Raw genomic sequence first — 18,687 nt, 5'->3', positions numbered from 1 at the left:
AATGGAAATCAAAAAAGATATTGGCAAATGTAATCAGGACTGAAACGACACAGTGTCTTTTCCTGTCGTGGCGGGTGGAACAACAAAAATGGGCTGGGAATGGTGGATCCACAAGGTCTCAGGATACAAAAGCAAAGCAAGGCTAACGGAAAAAAAACTGAAAAGGAAAAATGAGCAGGAAATAACTTGCTTAATTTTCTCACTTGTAGCACATCCACACATACAACAAAGCTGTAACAAATAATCAAGACACACACAAAATCACAAAACAAAGAACGAACGCAGTGAAATTACACAGAGATATCTCAAGATTGTTCAGATGTTACAGATCAATGTTGAAAAAAGATGAACATGGGAAAAAAAAGGAAAAAAAGCATTAGAAATTGCAGAAAGTTGATTTCCTCTAGGAGAAAGCCAGTAGTAGCAAACTCAGAATATAGTCTAATGATGTATAGACATTATTTAATCATAGAAAAATCTGGAATTCAGTATGTTTAGTTCTGCCAATATACAATGACTCTATAAAATATATCTGAATCAGCTGCAAACCGGCATTTCATCTAAGGGAAATTCACACTAACAACGAAACAAACAGTCTTGTGCTGAGAGGCATGGCCCTTTCCTTGGAGCAACCTCCTTGTTTAGACACATAATGGACAGACCAAGGAGGGAAAGAAAGGAAAGGAAAGAAAAACAACAAAAACAACGATTGTGATTAAACTTATATGTGAGTCCAAAGTTAAAATGTGATGCATGGCAACCCAAATCAGAGACAGTCACACAGGACACACGCACAGTTTATGTAAGCCAAGTTATTTCCATGCAAAGCAAAGGTGGAATAAAACTGGTGGGAGAGGTGGCCTTGCTGAAATGTGCAGGCAGGAGAATGGTAAGAAATTAGAACAAATATGGAAAACATTACTGTGGTGAAGCGTATTTACTTCCCTAAAAGTCCACATACAAGATGCTCGATGCAGTATGTTTGAGGCATAGGTAGTGGGGGTCTGCACCCATTAAAGGCAAGGGGGAAAACTCAAACTCTTTTAGGATTTACTCATGAAAAGACCTTAGGAAAGAGTCCTTTCAACAGAGCCCTCCTTTGGAGATTATTTCATGCCTGGTTGAAGATTATTTTATGATTGTCTTTATACTAAAAGAAAGCCAAACATGAGTCTATATTTGAAACTTTTAAAGCAGTAACAATACCTGGGAGTTATTCAGGAGGATCTATGACATTATAGCAATATAGTAACTTTTTAAAAATGATTGAGCCAGATGGATGAATTTTTAATTCCTACTAGCTTGTATCCAAGGAACAAAGGGCCATTTAAATAAACATAGTAGTCCCAGAGAAGAAAGTGGGATAATAAAATCTCTTTAAAAAAAGGAATTAATGAAGGCAATGATAATGTAAATTTTTTTATAAACATAAGTGCCTTCTCTTGAGAGAATCAGTATATGTTGAGGAGCTATACTATGTGAAATGCATATACAAAGATATATTAAACTAATTTATATCAATACAGATTTGTTCAGATATAAAACAATGAAAACATCCAGAATTTCAAATATTCTAGTCCTGAATAATGATTTAACATGAGGGTAAGGAGACTCTCATTTAAAAGTATTTCAGTAACTTAGCAGTAAATTACATTGTGCTAGGAATTCAAAAAAAGGGGGGAAAAAAAAAAGCCTGAAGATTATTGCATAGGGCCTGATGACCATATTAAACATGGTTCTAAGTTTTCTCCTTCTGGGAATAGCACCCTGAAATACAGTGAATCAAAATAAATAAGCATTAAAAATTAGATTTTTTCTAGAGCATTTGGGGCAGAAAAGCAAGAAGGAAACCTGAAAAACTCAACCTCTTCCACATAAGAAGCTAGAGTCACCAGAAACAGTCCAACAAACTAAAAATTTAATTGAATGTTACAAACCTGAAATGAACTCTAAGATAGCTCTCTCCAAGTCTGTAAAAACCAGTTATCTTTGTACTAGATTACGTTTAGGCTTTGCATCATTATTTAAAATTAGCACTATTATGACATACTGTTGTGATTAATAATTTCATCCAGGAGGTTTTAATTTTTGCTTTTCTGGTTCTTATTTTTTTCAGAAAGTTTTCACAAAAGTCCATTAGACCTCAGCCCTAGAAAAGTCAGTTATACTTCACCACAGTAAGAGGTGCAAGGGGTAGGGGTCGGGGTGGGGTGAGGGGAGAGTTAGCTTTAGCTGAAAACTATTAAGACAGTATCACTTTTGCAGGTGTAGCCTACATAAATAATGAGCTCTCTACTGATGTCAGTTGTTGCTTGATATAAAAAGTGATACTGTCATGTCAGAGCTTCAAAAAAATGAGATGACAATGTTATGCTAACAAATGGACAAAAACGGTAGGGTGGGTTTCTAAACAAGCATAACAGCAATAGCAGGGTTAACAGGGATCTAAAAGAAAGTGAATGCTTAGATGAATAATCATTGCATTTTACTGCTAATTAGCTCACAAATTAGATATAGTCATAATTTAACTGGCCAAGCTGCTCTTCTAAATAAATATTAATGATTAATAAGGATAATATAAAAACATAATTATTATAGTGGTTAGTAATGGCAACTAGCTTGCATCTTGATTCATGCTTTTCTTTATTGTAGCCAGCTTTCAAACAAACTCAATTTTATTTAAAATCTTACTTTTTTCTGATGTCATATCGATCTGAAAGAAAACATACATAAATTGAATGGTTACAAATAGCATCTTGCCTCACAGCCCCTGATGTGTACAGTAAGCTCCTATTTTATATACATGGGAAATGCCATAAGCTAGAGGAAGGTCAGAGTAATTTGTTACCGTTCTTCCCTAGAGTCTCTGATTCTTATCCTAACTTTGAAAAAACAAATCTCCTTTCTAGACACTCTGGGTGGAAAGTCCTTTCTAACATGTTACTCCTGGGAAGGTATGATGCAGGTGTGTTTGATGTTAGAAATACATATTACGGAAAAGGCCAGGAAAAAAGTGAAGTAGGTTTTAAACAGTAAGTGTCAATTTAGTTGAGAGAAAGGAAAGAACAAAGAGCATGCCAGGGTGTTACATTCTACAGAAGTAGTTTCATTATTAGTTATAAGTCAGAATTCCAAATGCTGAAAAGAATACAAACTGGATCTGTCGCCCTGAATAGCTCCTGAAAATACTCAATAGAAAAATCATAAGCCTAATGGAAGAACTCATTTGAACATAGCAAAGTTGGTTTCATAATTGTGTTGCTCTTTCAACAAGGTATGCAGGTATCATCTTGAATAGCTTGGGGACTGAGTCACCAACTACAGAAAGGAAATTGAATATGAGAGACAAAGAGTGACCACACAGTTGAGGGAGAAAAATGACTTCAGTCTTGTCATAAGTTTACTGTGTATCCGGTTATACATGGCAGGACAATGAGTCTATAATCACCCCTCTCATCCTGCTCCACTGCCTGGGCATCAGTAAAGAAGTGAATTCAGGGGCAGTCTATGAACCGATAAGGCCTTACATTTTAAGCTGGTGAGTACAAGGGTGATTATTATGTTTTTCTTTATGGTTTTGTATTTTAAATCCAACAGAACAACATTAAAAAATAAAATTAGTATATTTGACAACATTTACGTGCAACTAATAACAATTCCATTTGTCTATCTTAGAAACAGGAAGCAATATGTTAATCAGTTAAGTGTAAGGACTTTTCCAAAGATTTCTTTCATTTCTATGATAATGTTTGGGCATTTTCAGACCTTTATAAGGGAAACAAACACATACTTGCTTTGATGATCGAAGCAGGTATAATTCAAATGGCTATTTATTCAAGGTAACCTCTCTAAGACTCATTTTCTTCGTCTGTCACATATCATCTATGATATGACAGCACACACCTCATAGGGTGATTGTGAGATCAGTGTTGGTGGGGTATGTGGAGCACTTAGTAAAGAATTTACCTTATAAGAAGTGCTCATTATATGTAGAGTCCTGCATTATAATATTAGTATAGTCAAATGGATGAACTATATGCTCCTTAAAGTTTTTTATTTCAGTGGTTCTCAAACTTTTTGTTATTAAACCCCCTTTACACTCCTAAAAAAATACTGAGGAGTCTGAAGAACTTCTGTTTATGTTTAACATATATAAATAAATATCTGTATTACAAATGAAAGCTGAGAATATACAAGAACCCAAGTATACACAAGCACACATTCCAGAGTGTCAGGGTGATGATGTCATCACATGTAATGGAGCCTCTGGAAGACTCCTATGTAGCCTGTGAGGATATGGGAGCTAAAAGGCAAATAATGTTTCAGTACTATTAAGGAAAGAGTTTTGACCTCCAGGTGTCTCCAGACCAAACTTTGAGAACCACTGAGATAATGGTTTTGGTCTTCAGCTCTTGGTAGAGAAATCTATATTGCTGCATAAAGACAGGTAACAATTTACAGGGAAATTTTACTGTCCTCTGAAATCAGTCCATAAGATGAGAAAACAGGCTCAGAGAGGTTAAGTAAGATCGTGACCCTTTTATTACTAAGGACAACGGTGTAACCCTTCTAAGAACACAGGTAACCACGTGTTCTTATCAGTGGTTATAGCAATAACACAGCCATTAACAAGTGACAATGCCACACAATTACCTCTTCCTCCTGTTCTTGATCTGACTCTGATTCCTTGCCGCCCCAAGATGCCATGCAAGATGGAAAAAAGAGAGCAGGAAGAGTAGAGAGTATTTAGAAGAAAAGACAAGACTAAATATCCTGACCACAGATATCAATAGGTAAGCATACATCAGCGTACTTGTATTTTTTCTTAATAACAGTGTATAGAAAACAAGCACAAAAATTAAAGAAGATTGATTTAAATGCAAATGTCTGTAGATTCAAGAGACGAACCAAGATTATAAATAGACTAATCTACTAGACAAAAGAACTAAAATTATAAATATACTAATTTCAGATGCTCAGTTACCAGCAGCCTCAAAGTTTGACATTTAATGGATTTGATGGCATATATCTACAGAAATGGTGATGACAATATCTCAGCCATTACAGATATTGGCTAAAAGTGTTAAAAGCCACAAATAAACATATGGTGAAAATATTTTCAATACACAGGCAATATTTAGGAGTTCTATTATAATAAAGAGCTACTAAGTTCTAAAATATATCTGAACTATACACTGTTTGGCAATTTTTTCTTTTGTTTTGAGTTACTACATGGAAAGTTGTCCTGGACCATCACAGCATTAATAACTGTGTCTGATATATCTTGACTTAGAAATAAAAAGTAATAATAAACTAAATGCTTTCTTTTATAGCACATTGAAAGCTCATTGAAATCTGAGACAAAGCTCATTCATCTTTACATATCACTTAGGTGGATCGCCCCAGCAGTATATATTTCTTTGTGGTTCTTATTTGGTATTCTGCTTCAGTGACTCAAAAGTGAGTCGCACTACAAACCCCAAAGTACATTCTGTACCATTGGAGTGCAATTACAGTACACTTACTGGATCAATATACCTATTGCTGTATTCTAATTCTTGGAATAATATGTAAATTTATGTAAACAGATACTGGTATTTCATTTAATTTTTATCATTTAATAAGAATTTACAATGTTAAACATGATACTACACGCTTATCTCTATGTGACTGACCTCTAATTTATAAGAATAATTAAGTAAGAAAAATATACTGTGGTGAATAAAAAGAAGTATAGGAAATGTTTTGTATTGCAGAGTCAAGATTTAGGATTTTAAGTATACTTCTACCTCTCCTCCAGGTCTCACCTGCCACTACTCATCCCACTTCCCAACCTCTAAAATTCACACTGATAACTTGCTATAACCTCCTATAAATTGCCATGTGGGAGCTTTCCATTAAAAATGGATACTGGTTAAACATTTTTTTAATAATAAATAAAGTTCTCCCCAACATTTAATTCATCCCCCTTGCCTTCTTTGATTTGATCAGAGTAATCAAAGAATTCTATAATGGGGAGAGGTTTGACTAGAAAGTAATACCTGTAGGTAGATTTGGGTCAAGAATTAATGAATTTTCCTTTCAACTATGTTTCAAATCTACTCCTATAACATGCGAGTATTTTATATACTAATCATGTTAAAAGAGTTGAAAAATTAATTTGATGCTCCTAAAACAATAGGTTACAAGATGAACAAATAATTATTTTAGCAACAAGGTAAAACATCCTGTTGTTGCTCTGAATTTCATAATACATAATCCACCTGTGAACTGGTAGTAAATCGAAGCTAATAGACTCATAAAGTTTTGGTAGGGTGAAATGTACTAGTATGGTGCCAGGAGGGCACATAAAAACAATAAGAAATCAAAGTGAATTATTTAATTTAAAAAAATTAGTCCAAAAAATTAAATCTTAAATTCGAATTTTCTCTCTTCCATATCCAATATGTATTTACAGAAAATTTTCCATCAAAGTGAATTTAATGTGAAATAAGGTAGAGCTACTTTTTCCCTTACTTAAATGGAAAATCATAAATTGGACAGGGTATCAAAAATGACTGTTATACATGGTTGCATTCAGTGTCTTTGCTTTTATTTATTCTAAAGAATTTGAAAATCAAATCCTATACTCCCTGAATTGCACTACAGCAGATTACAATACCTTCGCATAAATTGGCAGGGTGATGTTTAAGTTGCAAATAGCTTGATGCACCAGGCCTCTTGTAGATTTTGGCTCTTTCATAAATGATAGTCGTCCGCAAGGTTCCTGAGTTGTATCACGTACCTTGAACAAGAAAGGCATACATGCTTCACCCATATGATGCACACTATTTATTTTAATGAGATACTCAAAAGAATCAGGAAAAATCATTAGATAATGCTAAATAAGGATTTGGAGGTGTTCCTTTTTCCCTTTCCTATTATCATTTAGAATGGTTAAAAAAAATCATTTAGCTTAAAAAAATGTGGTAAAATATACATAACATAAAATTTACCATTTTCGTTTACCCACTTACCATTTTCAAGCATACAATTCAGTGTCATGAAGCACATTCACAAAGTTGTGCAATCATCACTACTATGCAGAATTTTCCATCATCCCAAACAGCAACTCTGTACCCATTAAGCAATAATTCCCCATTCTACTCCTCCCCCAGCACCTAGTAACCTCTATTCAACCTTCTGTTGCTATAAATTTGTCCCTTCTAAGTGCCTCGTATAGGTAGAGTTATACATTCACGTTGCAACATATATCAGAATTTCGTTCTTTTTAAAAACTTGTGTTAAATTATTCATAAAACATCATTTCAACCGTTTTTACATGCACAGTTTAGTAGCATTAAGTACATTCACACTGTTATATAACTATTACCACCATGCATCTTCAGAATGTTTTCACCTTCACAAACTGAAACTGTTTCCATTAACTTCCCATTCCTTCCTTCCCCGATCCCCTGGTAACCACCATTCTATTTTCTGACTCTGCATTTGACTACTCTAGGTACCTCATGTAAGTGGGAACATACAATATTTGTCTTTTGTGTCTGGCTAATTTCACTAATTTTAAGGCTGAATAATATTCCATTGTATGCATATACCACATTTTGTTTATCCATTCATCTGTGGATGGGTATTTGGGATGTTTCCACCTTTTGACTACTGGGAAAATGCTGCTATGAACATTGCAAGTAACCGAGTCCCTGTTTTCAATTCTTCAGGAATTGCTGGATCAAATGCTAATTCTATGTTTAACTTTTTGAGGAACTGCCATACTGTTTTCCACAGTGGCTGCACCATTTTACATTCCCACCAGCAATCAATGCATCAGGATCCCAATTTCTCCACATCTTTACCGACATTTGTTATTTTCTGTTTATTTGTTTGTTTGTTTTTGATAATAGCCAACCTAATGGGTATGAAGTGGGATCTCACCGTGGTTTTAGTTCGAATTTACTTAAGTTGTTGAGCATCTTTTCATGTGCTTATTGGCCCTTTGTATATCTTGTTTGGAGAAATGTTTATTTAAGTCGTTTTCCTATTTTTATATTGTGTTGGTTATAAAATGACTTTTGCACATCAATAATATCAAATATTAGCACAATTATACAGCTGTTTGTGTTAAATGGATCCATTGCCCCTCAGCAGTTACTGCTTAATGTGTGATCTGTAAGAGCCTTTCTTTAATCAGGCAAAACAACTGAACCAGAAATGGCACAACGAAAGCCTGCAGTAGAGATCTGGAGAAAACTTAACAGACTTATTAAAACTTAAATAGAATTATTACTTCAATTTCACGAATCTCTCACTCATATCCATTTTTGTCCCTCTTTAGAACTGGGAATCTAGGATAAAACTTGTATATGTTACTGCCAAATTCCTAATGTGGATTAATATTCCTAAAGAGGGACAACAAATTTATGGTACACTGAAGTGTCTCCATAAATGTTTTTTGAATGAGTTTATGAAAGTATATCTAGTCTATAGCTATACCTGGGATAATCTCGTAATAGATTAAGCGAGATCATGGGTCTTTTGAGAGCTCTTTATTACAAATATTTGTCACTAAGAACTCTTTTGGTCTCTACAATTGTGAAATCACAAGTTTTAAAAATTTAAGCACAAATATTTAAAAGAAACAATAGTAAAAAAAAAAAAAAGAGAGAGAGAGAGAGAGACTTCCCTTAAAATTTGGAAAAGAATTGCCAGTTTTTCTAATTAATGAATTGTCTATCTGTCCCTCATTCTTAGCCTTAAACATAGTCTATAACTAAAAATTAAGGTTGAATTTGAAATTTTTAAAAATGGTTGGTTTTCTAGGACTTGAAAATTTTACAGAAATGGTTTAAAAAAATCACTGGAAAGGACTGAAAAGCAAATATTTTCTTCTACTAAAGGAAGTCAAAGCTTTACTTGATCTTGAATTAAATGCATTACAAAGTTCCATGTATATATTACCTTGACAAAGAGAGGAAGTCTGTTTTCTTTGAAGGCAAAAAAACTGAATATATGATGTTGGCCACTCTTGGTTAATGGCACCAGGTTGCCAAAACAATCAACATAGATGGGTTTTCCTTCTAATACCTGGTGGAAATAGAGAAAAACAACACAGAATATAATAGCTGTAATTATTACTTGTTATTTACATGAAGAAGTGGTAGTATTACCTGGAACATTAAAATTCTTAAAATGTGCATACAATAATCTTTAAACTCCTGACTGACATTTGGTCTTATCTGTGACAAAGCACGTACCAGCACTCCCTCTTCTTACTAGTAACGGGATAGTGTTGTATAGTGTATAGTGTATAGTGTAAATGTATAGTGGCATTTAATATTAATGGTCTCATTTCTAATCCTCTAACATGTTACCTTCGCAAACCAATATATCTTTAAATCCTAAATTTAAATTCCTTTTTGACATCACAATGAGTCAGGTTACTTGAGTTCAATATCCAAAGGCCCACACTGATGGAAAATTCTGAAATAAGAAAAAGTAATGTAGAAAAGCCCTGGATATCATACTTTCACATTTAAATGAAGTATATACTTCCTGGACTGTTTTCTTCACTATTAAATAATAATAATAATAAAAAAGAAATCAAATAAATATTCATCTCAAAAAATAATAACAAGGAAAGATAAAAACATATAAATTGCTATATTCATTTACATACTTTGAATTTATCAATGACTTATAATTTTTCCCACAATAATCTTTAAGAGTCGTTTTACCTCCTCACATACACTGAGACTATCCCAATTGAATAGGTCCAAACTGGCTAAAAATGGCTGATTTTAGACCTTGACCTTCTAACTGATCAAGATGTCAACTGGTCTTTTTTTTTGATGGCTCTATTTATGGTATACTATTTTAAATATAATTTATTAATAAAGGTATAAACAACATATTAACAAAAATTGGTTTTTCAAATACAGTACCTCCACATCCCTGCTTCTGGCCACCTCAGCAAAGTTTTCTTGTTGTTCAAGCGTCTTATCCACTTTATCATCAGTCATGCAGAAACACCTCAACCTGGCTTCAATGGGGTCATGTGATTTGGCAAACACTACAAATTTGGCCATATATGGTACACAAATAATTTCTCTATACACTTGTGATGCAAAGGTAACAGACTCCTGGATTTGTCGACAATCTATCAGCCAGAACCTATAAAATAAAATAAGGTCAGTTATCTGAAATTTAACATACAGATAGCCCTCGGTATATATGGAGGACTGGTTCCTGGAACTCCGCAGATACCAAAATCCATAGATGCTCAAGTCCCTTATTTAAAATGGTGGAATACAGTCAGCCCTCTGTATCAGTGGGTTCTATGACTGTGAATAAGGAAAGCCAACTGAATGAAAAACAAGTCAGTTCCTTCAATATGATCAAAGTAATCATTAAATGCTTCTTGGAAAAAGAAGGGAGCAAGAAAAGGAGACAATAAGAGGAAGTAAAAAGGAAGGGAAAGAAAGATAGGGAAGGGAAGAAAAGTAGGAGGACAGATGGGAAGGAGGAAGCAGGTGAGGGGAAGAGAAAAAGAGGTACAAGGTGCTTAAGGTCAACTATTAGATACTGTGTTTGTAATTTTTTCCCTTGGAAACTCTTCTGAGTATTCAATCTCCTGAAATATAGCTTCAGGGTTTAGAATCCTTTAGTGGTATAAGCCCAGTATTGGACATTATGACAAGTATCTCGCTGGATGAGTTTCTATTTTCCATGATTGCCCCTCCTGTTCTTCATTTCATTTCCTGAAACTCTTTTCAACAAAATCTACCTAGCTTTTTTCCTCATTCCATCATTCTTTTCCAAAGGACTCATAGTCATCAAAGTTGGATCAACCCAGCCACTTAAAAAAAAATCTGCATTTGCTTCAGAACTCCTAAATATTGCTTAATACAATTAATAGAAGAAATTATTAGCTTTGTGACTAATTTATGATTTCTAGCCTCAGCTAAATCTGTGACATATTTTGGCAACTTTTTCCTCAGATACCATTTTATTCAGTACAGTAATGGTGCTAAACCTTTATGACACCCTTGGACCTTCCCCCTCACCTCAGACCCTCAGAAAGGTAACTTCATTGAGAAAGCAGAGACCATCAGACGGCCATTCTCTCAATTTGCTATTCATACACTTCAAAGATTTATTCCACATCCTCTTGCTTTGAAACCTTTCTCCATCAATGATCACTCTCCTTCCCCGACTCATTGCCCATAATGTTTAGGTATTCTGAAATTTCCTTATCTTCTTAGCCTTTCTTTCCTTCAGTTCCTGACCCATCTCTCTTCTTCTTTTTAATTGTGATAAAATATACGTAATACAAAACTTAGCATTTTAACCATTCTTAAGGGTGCGATTCATTGGCATTAAGTACGTTTACAATACTGTGCAATATGACCACTCTCCATTTCCAGAACTTTTTCATCATCCCAAACAGAAACACTATACCCATTAAACAATCACTTCAAATTTTCCCCTTCACCTCAGCCCCTGGTAACCTCTATTAAACTTTCCGTCTCTATGAATGTGCCTATTCTAGGTACCTCATTTACATGCAATACCTGTCCTTTTGGGTCTGTCCTATTTCATTTACTGTAATGTGTTGAAGGTTCAGCATAGTTCCTGGCTCTTGGCAGGCACTCAATATTACCTTCCTCTTTATACTGATTCAACTATACTTTATTCACTGCTTCTTCAATTGTCTGAAAAACTTAAATTATTAATACAATAACATAATAACTCATGATTTCTTGGTCTATCCTACAAGGCCTTCTGTAAATAATGTTGTTAACCAACATTCCAGCATTATTGCTGAATTAGAGACTCCACTGTTGCCAGCCCCCAATGCCCTTCTGCATCTTGGCTCATGTTACTGTCTTTTCCACTTTTATATATCTGCCTGTTAGGTTCCTACCTATCCCATGAGTCACCTCTTCTCAGACACCCTCTGTGACCACCCTGATGCAAACACCCTCCTCTGAATTCTTTTAGTACCTCTTTTGTACCTTTCCATTCAGAACTTGTCATTTTCTGGCATTAGAGCGTGGATGCCTGAGTGGCAGGGCACACTGACACATAGAACCGGAGACTCAAAGTTGAGCCCTCTGGGTGGCTCGAACTATAAACATGTGTCACCTCACCCAGCTATTGCTGTGCACTGTTATTCATGCATCTATCTTTTTTCCCCCCTGAATAAGAATTTAAGCTTTAACCACTCTCAACTTCAGTTTTCTCATCTGTAAAATGGACATAATGCCTCTTGCCCTTCTTAAGTCGCAAAGTTGTTGTAGTAATCAAATTAAATAAATGGGAAAATGCTTGGCAATCCATTAACGATCATGCAAATGAGAACTCATATTAATAAACTGAGTTAGTGTATACACATGCAATAAAACTAAATAGCTTAAGCTTTTTAAAGATGTGTGATACATAAGTGGGCAATATGTAAATGTGCTATGATGCATAAGCATCACCGAAACCTCTAAACTGTTTAAGCAAACCATGATATACTTTGTGTTTTGGTTATCATTCTGTTGGAAAAAGTAGTTCAGGCTATTTTGTTGACAGCAGGAAATCTATCATTCCTAAGACCTTTGGGACTGGAAAAATCAACAGTGGCTGCTAAAACCAGAGTCTGGGTCATACAGTAATAGCCAACAATCATTTATTTTCTTTAGATTTTAATCTGACTGGCTGTACTTTGTTATTGCATTATCACTATTACATTTACTGGCAGGTCTAGTTTATAATATGAAGGTAAATGCAGACCATATTTAAAACCATACCAAAAAAATGACTTTTAAAGAATGTAAGGAACAAAATAAAAGACATCGGGGGCACACAATTTCACAGTAGGTTTTTCTGTGCAGTATAACCATACCTGGCAGACACATTGGTTGTAAAGGAAACACATTCATTGACAAATGTTAATGGCGTAGTTCCTGTAATATCTTCCCACTGAGCAGGGGTGGTTCCACCTGAAATAATATGATTGTTGAAAAAAATTAGGCAAAACTCCAGACCCTGCATTGTAAAATAAAGTCTTTGTGGTTCTGGCTATGTTCACTCACCCTTCAAGGTGATACATTGGAAGCAAAATGACTAAAAACTGTATGCTAAAAAATGACGCATTGAAAACAAACAGCAAACACCACACTTCACGGAACTAAATTTAAGGGAGGTCATTTGAATAACTGCTTCAAATTACTAGGCACTCTATTCTCTGCCTGACATGCTAAAGCGTTTATTGTAATTGCGAGGCTCTGAAGATAATTTTGAATTATATACAATTGATGATTTTAAAAGATCCTTTGACCAACCAAGGAGCTGAATGCTTTGTTAAAACAAAAATCCAAATATTCTTTTGTTCTTTAACTTCATATTTTATGCAATTATGTTCAAGAAAGAAAATTTCCCCTCAATTTGTAATTGAAGGCTGGCAAAAAAGTGCTTGGAAAATATTAAGAGCTCAATAAATACTGCAAAGTGAATGAGCAAATGATTGAATGCCAAAGGATGATCTCTGTACACAGACAAATCACAATGGAGGGTGATGCTGGTTTTTATTTCTACTGAGAATTAAGTTGGCATAGATAGGACAAAAGTGTCTTCAAGCACTGCAGGAGAAATGTATGTTTGAGATGAAAACAAATGTTGACTAAGGTTTCTTAAAGAAGGGAATGAGTTATCAAACAAAGGTCACGGAAACTTATTCTTGGAGGCCTCTAAAATATACACTGTAAGCAGGACCATAAAATATAACAGAGCAAAACAGAAAAATCCAAACACCTAGGTTAACATATTTGTAAAAATTAATAGGTAAAGAAATTGTTTACTACAAATCCATCCAAAGACAGAGGGCTGGAATAACTAGATCAGATGGTGCCTAGGCCCATGTGGTATCTTCATTTTATCATCTATAAGGGCAGGATGTGCCAAGGACATTTTTCAATCTGACTTGTTTTGCATCCACTCTATTATGCTGCACATTGTAGGAAGGTTAATCGAATACACATGGACCAAAAAGTATGGGAAAGATACCCAGGAATGCTATGTAATAACCAGAAATGAGTAATTGGGAGGAGGCCATAGGTGAAGCATATGATTTCCCACTACCCTCATTTTAGTCCATGTGCTTTAAAATTATGTCATATTATTAAACTTATGTGGTAAAGTCTCAATGATTTGCTATCAAGAGTACAGAAAAAACATTAATAAGGAAGAATGAAAGAGAGAATAAAAAAAGGGTAAACATTTCTGCTAATATGAAGGAGAAATGAAAAAAAAATTCTAACAATACTTAAGCAAGCAGAGATGGTCATTATTCCTACTGACAACACTATGAATATTTACTAAAAGCCAATACCATGTAATTATTGTTATAGGGAAATTATCAGCCAAATTATGTAGTTCTAACACAGGTTACTTGTATGGATTTTTTACCTCTCACCATTTGTGGTGGTATTATTGGCAGAGACAACCAATATTCTGGGAATGTCTTTCTGGAGTTTAGTAGCTGACTGAAAGCTATTGCAGCTTCCAATTGAAAAGACCAAAATTCAGTTAATCATTAAAAATCTTCATTTTGTTTTTCCAAAGTTAGTTCAGCAGATCAATGATAAAGACATAACCAATTCCCGGACAGAAAAGTTTGAATTATTGGGTATAATTATTCAAGATATTATTTATTTTTCAACAGGTATAGGATGATGTCTTCAAAGAAGGCTTAAAGCTTGGGTTTTGAGGAATATGGGCTTGGGTTTGAATCTCAACTCTGCTAGATATTACGGTATAATCTCAGGCAAGTTAGAGAACTTCTCTCAATCTTGGTTTCCTTTTCAGCAAAATAGGATTAAAGTTTCCTCACAGGGCTACTGTGGAGATAAAAACAACAATGTGTATGAAGTGTCTAAAAGTTTCGCATACAGGCTTTATTTAGTAAATATTAGTTCATTTCCTTTCCCCTAGTTAGAGTGCCTTTCCTGAATTAATGCATATAACCTTGCAGGCATCTTATGACCAAAGTAATTTAATATTTACAACAATCTAAGTTTCTTCTTTCAGAACTTTCTACTACAGTAGTCACATGTGACTCACCTGTGATGCTGCATAGTAATCTTAAGGTTGGTGCATCTCCCCCAAAACCATTCAACATGACATCACTTGAAGCTTTGGGGACAGGAATGGTCATGGTAATTGGCTTGTGAAATTTTCTTCTTCTAGGTTCCAAAGTGACTATAGGGCTGAAGGTAGCTTTGTTGCCTAAGATCTTCTTAACCAACTCACTGTGCATAGGTTGAGCCTTTTAAAAGAAAAAAAAAATTAAAATTAACAATATATCATTATATTCCATGTCAAATTTCTTAATGCATTGCTCTTTATTTCATAAATCAGTTTTCTGGCTTCAAATATGGCAACTGAAAGTTTACTACTGTTACCAAACACTCATCTAAAACTTTATGAGACATATGATCTCCTAGGGCAGCTTTTGCTCACCCAGGAATAATTTGATTCTTTAGCCATTTAATTCCCATTTGAAAAGTTGATTTTTAATCACTGGAATAAAATCCATGTTCAGTTAACTTGCATCTTGATGTGGGCATACCTGTAGGCCTACACGGATCCTCTTGGTTAGTGCCCCCTCTGGGAAGACGGCCTGCACCTGGGGTACCACTGTGCTGCTCAGCACGCCTCCCTCTGGGCCAATCAGGTTGCTGTCCTGTTTGATGCGAGACACCACTGCAAAGTACTGTGGGAAGTCACGGGTGATGATGCGGCAGATCCGTTTCTTTTCTAGGTCTTCCGGGCTATCCAGCACTGAGACAAGAAATGACCCATCTTCATATAGCAAGGATTTCCTTCTGAAGGCATTCTAGCAGACTCACTGGCATAGTTAATAGTGAACAGGTGTTGTAACAAAACACTTCCTTTTTTAAATAATAGGAAAATTTAAAAAGTAAGGCTATCCTAACAACACCAGAAAAACGACTGCAATCTTTGAAGACCTGTCAGCATTTAGCTGGCACATTTTCTCTCTTTGTGGAAACTAGGTCTTTCCAGGGCACTGTGAAAGAAAAGCATCTAGTTCTAAATGCGGTATTGCAGGGCTGCCTTTGTAAATGAGGGGGTTTGAGGGCAAACCTGGAATAAAAATGAACCTGTTCTATTCTCGGCTCAACATGATGGAGAGGAAATTTGTTATGGGCTCCTTTTCTTTGAAAATTTCAAAGTTAGCCCAAAAACCAGTTATTGTGGTTTTAAGAAGTAATACGGCCCTTTCAGTTCTCAGGGGAGCAGTGCAGGAATAAAATCTGTCTTGGAAGGGTAAGATTCGTGTTTGTGTGTTCATTCCAGTGGCATGGTTGTCTCTGAGATAATCACTTTGGATATTAAAAGAAAAATCAGTGACTATAAATTCAGGGTTTCAATATTCCCCTGAAACCATTAACTTACCAAACAGATCATCTAACATCAGGAGAATGGGATACTGGGCTCTTTATAAATTGTATTAGTGTAAATATGTAGGGCAATACAATAAATCTGACTGGTTTAAAATGCTGAAAATTTGAACTAAGTGGATCACTGAATTTTAAGGGATTATGGAAATTTATTCATTTTTAGAAATCATTTACGATTCTTATAGAGGCATGAACTGCAACCATGTTTTTCTTAACTATTGAATATAACTAGATAGCAAAAGTAAGAAGTCCCAGGATCTGATCATTCATGATTGAAGATTGATGCATTGGCAAATACTAGCTTATACTTATGAAAGAACAGGTTACCACACATAATGAACATAAAAATATACAAATCCGATTCTCTGTTTTAGAATGAGCCTTTTACATATGTAAAAAGTTATAAGAGTGGGTCCCCATCCAAGGACAAGATGGCATTGTTAATGACAGGTAAATACTTCAGATGGAAATATCCTAAACTAAATGCAAGCAAAAGAAATTGTTTCAAGGAGTAGAAGCAGCTAAATACTGCACAGAACAAGCTTTATCAGTAAGAATCCTGATCTTTTCATCTTGCATGGAAGATGCTGACCTACACATCTAGAAGGCATAATTTCCTCTTCCATCCACCTCTTGGATAGGGTAAGCCTCGCCTCTCTTCTTATTCAATCTCAGCAGGGTGCAGAAAGAAATGTTAGAGCAGCTGCTGTCAGGCTACACTTTACTATTCATGAGCCATACCTGAAGCTACAGCCGGTGGTCCTGGAAGACTGATAAAACTTGACAAACAGCCACACAGCTGTGTGTCTACCTCTGTGCAAACTCTGGTAGGCTCTTGGCACTTAGGCAAAGAACTTGCCCTATTTGTGTAGTTACATAAAGTGCAACATATCTGCAGTTATCAGGACTGAGAGACCTCATCTCTGTGCAACCTCAGGAGGCCTAAGAATGAGCCACCTCCCTCTAGTCAAACTAAGATATTTCAACATGGGGCTAAATGGCCTAAACTGGAATTGGGATTTACAGAGATTAAAGCCCTAATGAAAAATAGGTTCCTTAACTATATGTGTAGGTTTGTATATGAAATTCAACCCTAACTCCCTGTTCAAATTATATATAAAGTGTGAGTGAACTTAATTTTCCTATCTCCTTAATAAAAAGTTAAAAATTATATTATCCTATAATGCAGTAGTTACAGTTATATGTAGGTTTTCCTACAGAAAAGCTTAACACTTTTTATCAGTGTCTTAAATATCTAAACGTTCAAGTTAGGCATTTTTTAAAATCATGGATTTATTATCCAGTATCAGTTCGTTTTGTTATGAAACAAAAATATCTATTCTATCTCACGTTTTAGAAAACTTTGCACTAAAGATAGAGATGGGCTGTATCTCTTTATTAAAATGAGATATTTACTATTAACGATTTTATTTTCCCAAATGTAACAAAAGTAAGACTAGACAAATATATTGTATACTCCAATGCATCACCATTGGAACATACCGGAATACTTGCTGTGGTAAAATAACAAAGGGACACATTAGTTACTAAACCAAACTTGGGTCTGCTTACCCTTGTGCAGTAGAGCCAATCTATTGACACCAGGTTGTGGTGAAGGAAATTGTGGCATTTATTGCAGGTGCCAAACAAGGAGTCTGGGCAGCTAATGCTCAAAAGACCCAGACTCCTTGTTTGGTACCTGCAATAAACACCGCACTTTCCTTCACCACAACCCGGGATCAGTAGATTGGCTTACTGTGCAAGGACGAGCAGACCCAAGCTGGATTAGGCAACACACACACACACACACGCCTGTAGGACATAAAGAAATGCATCATTATCATGCTTTCGCTTCAGAGTTCTTTTAAAACCTTTAATATGAAGTACCTTCATCCATGCCATTAAGGATTTCATTCAGTTCGTCTTCAGTGTATTCGCAGTAATGCTCTTTCCAGCTGTCCCCATTCTCACTGCGCAGGACAACTAGTTCCCTCTCTTTTCCTCGAAGGGCAGCAAAATGAGGGATCTCCACGATCACAGGCCTGACACAGTAAGGCAGAACATTCAGTGTGGACAGGAGCTAACCAATAGCGAGACAAGCACCTTGACTCTGTCTGTTGCAAAGTGACCTGGAATTCTTCTCTTTCTGGGGACAGGGACCTAGTGGGCCATCCTCTGAAGCCCTGAGGCTAGCAAATGGTCCCACGGTAGCTAGCACTTCACC

General features: G+C 35.5%; 1 protein-coding gene across 32 annotated transcripts in view; it reads right to left on the bottom strand.

Annotated features, from left to right (window-relative positions):
- ANK2 (ankyrin 2) overlaps window positions 1-18,687 on the bottom strand; it is a 688,006-nt gene that overhangs the window by 28,336 nt on the left and 640,983 nt on the right. For 26 of the 32 annotated variants that reach the window (XM_082389582.1, XM_082389568.1, XM_082389584.1 and 23 more), the window contains 9 exons: window positions 18,351-18,505; window positions 15,611-15,822; window positions 15,103-15,307; window positions 12,887-12,983; window positions 9,939-10,167; window positions 8,956-9,081; window positions 6,662-6,784; window positions 4,654-4,686; window positions 2,692-2,713 (listed from right to left, as the gene is read on the bottom strand). In XM_082389582.1, the coding sequence (XP_082245708.1) occupies window positions 2,692-2,713; window positions 4,654-4,686; window positions 6,662-6,784; window positions 8,956-9,081; window positions 9,939-10,167; window positions 12,887-12,983; window positions 15,103-15,307; window positions 15,611-15,822; window positions 18,351-18,505 (1,202 nt within the window). The remainder of the gene's footprint in view (window positions 1-2,691; window positions 2,714-4,653; window positions 4,687-6,661; window positions 6,785-8,955; window positions 9,082-9,938; window positions 10,168-12,886; window positions 12,984-15,102; window positions 15,308-15,610; window positions 15,823-18,350; window positions 18,506-18,687) is intronic. The other 6 variants (XM_082389587.1, XM_082389597.1, XM_082389572.1 and 3 more) reach the window with 1 other exon arrangement.

Source organism: Balaenoptera borealis (assembly GCF_965194805.1).
Source record: "Balaenoptera borealis genome assembly, chromosome: 4".
NCBI lineage: Eukaryota > Metazoa > Chordata > Mammalia > Artiodactyla > Balaenopteridae > Balaenoptera > Balaenoptera borealis.
Note: the sequence above shows the minus strand (reverse complement) of the source record. Positions and strands in the feature narration are given on the sequence as shown.